Here is a 6,918-nt window from a genome sequence, read left to right on the forward strand (position 1 = left end):
ATAGGATATTTATTGATATTATTTAAAAATAATAATTATTATATAAAATTAGCAAATGACAATATTAACCTTTTCATTTAAAAAATAAATTAAAACAAACAAAATTCATTGATTGGTTGAGAGGGAGGTTGCATGGGTTGTATAAATAGGGAGGGTTGTAAAAGAAATATACCCTATATATATATTATATATATATATATATATATAAATTATGAATTAATACGTAATTAAAATCATTAATTAGATTACCTTTATAGAATTCTTTTTATGCCCCTTTTAAGATGACTCGGATTTTTCATTTTCTTATTCTATTTTTGGGGTACGCAATAATAGTGATGGTAGTTTTTTTTTTTTTTTTTTTTCATTTCAACGACTAACATAAACACAAAAAACTTCGATCCCTTGGTATTTGTTTGTTGATTCGATGAATCCGTTTGTGTTCGTTTTTCGGCAGTCACATGGTACAAATACCTTTTTTCTATTTACTAATCAAACAAACCACAAACTGGGGTTAATTTTTGAACTTCAGTACTTCCCATCTAGTGTTGAAACTCGAGAATGAACGAGACCTTGATGAACGCTTTTTCTTCCTGATCGTATTCTTGAGCTGCTGCATCTCATCTCAAAAACATGCAGAAACTTAAACTAGTATTCAATATCGACATGCACAGTCAGTCTTTTAACTCACTCACCTCGCATATGGGTTCTATCTCTTATTTATACACAGACAAACACCAAACTGAACACGAGAACGACACAACTCACTAACACCAAGGGGGAAGATCGACCAAGTATAAGTTAATCTGATTTCATCTCCGACGATTGAATGTTCTCCGGGTACAAAATGTTCTGAACTCCAGTGATGTCCAAAATCTTCTTCCCAAAAGTGTCATGCCGAGACTCACCGCCAACTTTCGTCATGCACATTAGTTGGTTGGTCCACTCCACGGCCTCCGGCCACAACACCTTCCACACGTATGTCATCTTCATCCACCTGGGTTCCGTTACATACCGGTCTCCTCTCATCGCTCGTTTCACTATTCCCCTTGCACATCCTGCTACTCTCCCTACCGGAGTCAAGTTTACTTGCACCTGTGATCAATCATTCAATCTGCTTAATTAATATGTATAGCTTGGTTTGATAGAAGAAGAATATGTGATTAACAATTAAAGAGATGCTATAACACAAGAAGCTAGTTAGCTTACATCTCGAGCATCATAGTCAACTATCATCTTGCCTTCGTGAGAAAGGAATTTGCCTTGAGTCAGTTCAGACTCTATGAAGCCCGGAGTCACGATAGTTATACCGATATCCGACCCGAATTCAACCCTCAGTGTTTCATAAAACTGAAAGAGTGCTGCTTTGCTTGCCTAAACTCAACATGCCAAATATCGATCACAAGCTATAGCATGAGATATATATTTCACCAATGCATGTGAGAAATGATTGACAACACCCACATTAACAACTTTATATAGCACACACAATTGTTAAGTCCTGTAAAAATCTATTAGGACATTTAGGCATCTTTTTTATTTTGATTAACCTGGATATGATATCTAACTCGCTATGCGAGCCGACTAATTTCACGACGACCACCTGCAAAAGCTGATAGCCTGGAGCCGCCGCATTTGAACCTCCGTGGCCACAAGAAAATTTTTATTCCTCCCTGATACTTTTGACCTTTAGAGTCAAGCTCAAACCAATCAGACACCACCCTTATGGTTATATTTAGGCATCTTTGGCATCATATAAAACCGATTTTATTGTAACGAATGCATTAAAGAAAGTAGTAAATGAGCTACCAGGACATTACATTGTAGAGGCTCATCCTTGGCACAGGCATCCAGGAAGCCGAAGAAGACAGCACAATGATTCTGCCTCTACTGTTTCTCAGATATGGAGCTGCAAATTTTGTAGTGTAAACGGAACCCCAGAAATTTATATCCTGTGAAAAATAGTAAACGACCGCTAAACATTAATTATGCTTCAACTATATTTTGGGCTGCTTTACATTTCATCAGTATGCCATGAATCCATTATAGGTAGGTCTGGCCCAAGATGGCCCATGAACTGGAAGGTTCTAGTACTTCCATTTGGGGATTCTTCAAAAAATTTGAATTCAGTTTTACAATTATCTATCTGCACGATTTCTTCGCTACAGACTTTCATATTGAATTAATTAATGTTGCAATTCGAACAATAACATGATTAAGGCTATTATATCAATCAAAGATCGAACTGGAATTTACCATGACCGGTCGTAAATTTGTGATATCATCTGCATCTTCCAACATACACACTTGAGCAATTCCTGCATTATTCACCAAATGATCCACTGCACACACCAGATGATTAGATCTCACCAAGGAAATTGAAAACAAAAATATATAATCACAAAAGGTCTAGTCAAAATTACGATTCATGAAATGCATTATGCATCCATCTGTTTCTGTTACGATAATTTTGACAAGATGTTCTACAGTTCTATAGCATTATTCATAGAATTTATATGAAGCAAAGGAGTGTTTGTATACATCGATGAAAGTGATGAACAGTTTGATCAACAAGTTGTTTACAGTCATGAGCGTTGGATACATCAGCGCGGATGACTATAACATCAGGAGATCCGATCTGCCGGCACCGATTAGCAACTTCCCGAAGACGACTCTCTCTCCGTGCAGACAGAGCTAAGCACGCTCTTCTGCTAGCATATTCATAGGCGAGATGCTGCATCATTGGAATTCAAATGTTTCGATTCAATTACTTGATAAAATAATCGTCAATTTCACATCTATTTGAAGTCAAAATTTGAAAGCTATAAAAAAATCATGTGGATACATGTTTTCAAGTACCTCGCCGATGCCGGAGGAGGCGCCGGTGATAAGGACGACTTTGCCGTAGACGTTTTCAGTGAAGATGGAACGAAGGATGCCGAGGCAGAATTTGAAGAAGATCCATGGAGGTAAGAAGAGCAACAAGGCGAAGAAGGTGAAGGGAGGTGCTACTAGATTCAAGAAGCCATTGATGAGATCCATGGGTGGTGGTTCGTATGTTTTGGATATGGAAGAAGATGGTGGTGGTGACGAATGGCGATGATATTCAAGTGTAATATTGCATGGAGATAAGAGGAAGCGCCACGTACCTAAATCCGTGATTTCTTCAAGCGGTGCTGTTGCTGCTGTATGTATATTTCTTTTCTTTAATCCTTTTCAAACTTTACCATTGATTTTTCATGAATGTTTTTGTAAATTTATGTGTATAAATTACTATTTGTCTACCCGTCTAATGCAGCAGGATGTAAAAAGTTCATTAAGGTTATTTAATTTTGAGATATTAAATTTCTTAAAAATGTAACAAAGCCTACAACATTTGTATTTAATTTAGATTCAAATATACATCCATCCAAAATGTTGGTGTTAGTAGGTTCTACAATTATTCATAAACCCTTTAATCACAACCCAAATGACTAGAGCGGTGGAGCAAGTTACAAGCATTTGCCAAGGACTAGAGCGGTGTAGCAAGATACTCGACACCAATCGCAACTCATCTCGAATATATTGAATCAAAGAAAACCCTTAAAAGCAAATGGGGTTGTTAATGTATACAAATACTGTAAATGTAGATCTAGAGCTCCGAAATGCCAACCTTTAAAATAAGCAGCTAGCTCAAACCCTAGTAGTAAAATGGAAAGCCAAAGGAAGACCTTTATGCAACCATGGACGCCAATGGAAAGCCAAAGAAAGACCTTTATACAACCATGTAAGCCAATGGAAAGCCAAAGGAAGACCTTTATGTAAGGGTGTCGGTGCGACCAGAGGAGAGACGGTGATGAACGACGGAGGCGAGGAAGAATGTAGCTAGGGCAATGGAGGTGATTAGGAAAAATCAATCGTGAATTATGAAAATATGAGGTTTACATTTGAAATTTGAAATGGTAAGAGAGTTTTTGATGGTAAGATGAAAATCTTGAGAACATAAAGTGTCAAAATTTGAAAGGGGTAGATGATTTAAAATTTTAATGTCTATTGGGAACCAAAACTAAATATGAGAAATATTGTTGAGTCGTACCATATGCATAAATGACTTGTAATTAAGACTTTTAAAACTTTATGCACAAAGAAGCAGTATCTTATACATTTAAGATTGTTTTTATGACTTTTATCAAATCTGCTTTACAAGCTAGTATAGATTAATGTGTTTTTTAATTAGGAGAGATAAGTTAAAAAATATCTTATTAGACTTTCTTCATAAAGATCTCTTAGGAGCTTAGTGCTTATTATGACTAATTGCTTACCTCTTAATAGTTCCATTAAGAGACAGCCTTTGAATCGTTAAGAAATGAATATTGTTTGACGAAAAAAAAGTCTGTCTCTTAATGATTTTATATCATGGACCTCTCTTAACTATTCAGTGCCCTAATTTCGTTATAAATAATTACCAAATAATTGTATTTCATTTTGTAGTATATCATGAGAACCTCTTAATCATTCTGACCACTTAATCATTTTGCACCAAGCCATTCAGCAACTTTCAAACAGTCCCTAAGCTACTTGCTAACAAATATATTCTTAATCATCCATCTATCAACATACATATATATATCTAAGTTCGGATTCAGACAGTAACAATGATTAAATAAGATAACACAAAAACACTTAAATTATATCTGATCTTATATTAAAATAAGATATTCTTGAAAATTCACATTGTGATTCATTAAGCTGTCAACACACCCTTACATTGATTGTATCTTGTAATTGCATGTAATTTGAGTATAAAATTATATGAGTTATTCTTTTTTGTGTTTTCTTATTTTGCTTTTGATATAAAGCTCAGTTGGCAAAAGGACGTGACGACTTTGTCCAAGTACAAGACATGTCGTGTTCAATCCCGAACTCCCCATTAGCCTCAGCCATCGAGTGAATCAAAAAATGACCCCATGGAGATGGTTTTCACCTGCAAAATTGAGCTTCAAGTCTTCTTTGTATAATGATCCTGGCAATAAAATTATCTGCCAACTTCTTCAACTCATCTCCAGGCAAACTTACATCTACCACCCTCTCCTCCCAATCACCACCGTTCGATTTCAAGATCTTTCCCTCATGTCCATACGATTTCGCTTCATCGCATGATTTGATTGCTTGGTTTGAAGAGGTTGAAAGCAATTGAAGATCGGGGATCTTGCATTTGTACGCATCGTAATAAATATCACAGTAGCCAGCACCTGAATCCTTAGACAAGGAGGTGAAAAACTTCCATTCTACCACAAGAAAGACGACAATGAGGTTGCCCACGATGAATAAAACCTTGCTGGACAAGAAGAACAAAATCATCTCTGGGAGGGAGACGAAGAAAACGACGTTAAAAGTAGCCGAAAACGGAGGATACCAAAAGGGACTGGAACAAAATAGTGTACAAGCCAATGTTGACAAGGTGTATAGGAGAACATTGCTCACAAACTGCTGTCTTTTGTGCTTCTTGATGGCTTGAATCTTGTATGCATGCATTCCAAGAGGATCCATTTGAGGTTTTCTTGTTATGAATCAACAGAACAAGTAATCGGTTTGGTTTCGAGACGGGTTTGTACGCAATTCGATGACGATATGGATGAATATAGGGAAAAGCTAGTGCTGCCATTTATAGTACTGAATATGGATGAATATGGGCTCATTTTGATGGTTTCGGATCACATGCAGCCGTTTAAGCAAGCTTTTGCAAAAGCGATATTGTTGAATTATTGAGGTGCTTTTCATTTTGTTGTCTCTTTGAGTTGGATGAGGTCGAATTAGGGTTTATAAATAGTTTAATCAAGAGCTTAAGCTAGGTGCTACAATTGTATTCACACATGAATACTACGAAGGAAAGTTAAAAGTACTCCACCGATTAATAATGTGCCCAGCTTTTCAACTGGTTTTAATATGTCTATAAATCCGGTTTTTTCTAAAGATCGAATATTTGTTAGAACACGTTTCTACACACATGCATAGTTAATAATGAAATAAATAATTTTTTATGAAGATGTTTGCTCAAAAGAAATTAATTAAATTTTGGGAATTTAATTAAAAAGAATATATGAAGAATTATGAAGTTTTGTGGCAAAATGGCAGAGACGTATGTGCATTGTAAGTAGGCCTGAAGGCGAGCTCGCATATAAGCTAGCACATATGAGCCAGCAGACGAGGTTGAAAGCAAGGTCCATGCCTATTCACAAGGTCGTACCCACTAGTCAGGCCGAATAATAGGTGAGGTCACACCTGAGCTCTCGTTGGTCAACACAAGGTCGTGTCCACTAGTCAGGCCGAACAATAGGTGAGGTCACACCTGAGCTCTCTCTCTCTCTCGTCAACACAAGGTTGAAAGAGAACTGATGAACTAGCATTCATGGTTACTTTCAATTAATGTTCATTTTCAGTTTTCTTCAGAATTGTATGTTTTATTGTTGGACCAACAATAATGCTAAACACTAAAAGTGAGCACTTTGCTATGTTTATATGCTACATTACTTAGGTGAACACATCAGCATCAGCAGTATATCACTAGTATTGTGTCCTCACAACGAACAAAACCTTGTTGATGATTTTTATTACTAAGGCATTATTTGACAAAGATAAGATAACTTATTTTTGGATGCAAATAGACTAGCTTATAAATGGAAAGCTTTTTGACACTTTTTTTTTCAATTATAACTCTGATTAGTATTAGTACTAATTATTACTAGAAGAGTACTCGCGCAATGTAGCGAGACACATCTCGATTTTAATGTTCTATTTTATTATTTGTCTCTGTCGATGTTATAATACAGTTTTATGTGTTTTAAAAAAAACAATAATGATTTTATTTTTAATAAAATATAAATTTAAAAATATCATAAAAGTTTGAAAAAAAATATATATATCAATGTTAATATATCAAAT

The 6,918-nt window shown here is 35.7% G+C and overlaps 1 protein-coding gene across 1 annotated transcript; it reads right to left on the minus strand.

The window, feature by feature from the left end:
* Positions 1 to 488: 488 nt before the first annotated feature.
* Positions 489 to 3,092, minus strand: LOC112509977 (11-beta-hydroxysteroid dehydrogenase 1B-like). The gene is made up of 6 exons (XM_025115216.1): positions 2,857 to 3,092; positions 2,539 to 2,731; positions 2,254 to 2,339; positions 1,818 to 1,949; positions 1,207 to 1,371; positions 489 to 1,092 (listed from the first exon to the last, which is right to left on the minus strand). Exons 1-6 carry the CDS (start codon positions 3,037 to 3,039, stop codon positions 799 to 801), a joined length of 1,053 nt encoding a protein of 350 aa, XP_024970984.1. The 5' UTR covers positions 3,040 to 3,092; the 3' UTR covers positions 489 to 798.
* Between the last annotated feature and the right edge of the window lie 3,826 nt (positions 3,093 to 6,918).

This window comes from Cynara cardunculus, assembly GCF_001531365.2.
Source record: "Cynara cardunculus var. scolymus isolate 2C chromosome LG 3, CcrdV1, whole genome shotgun sequence".
Taxonomy (NCBI): domain Eukaryota; kingdom Viridiplantae; phylum Streptophyta; class Magnoliopsida; order Asterales; family Asteraceae; genus Cynara; species Cynara cardunculus.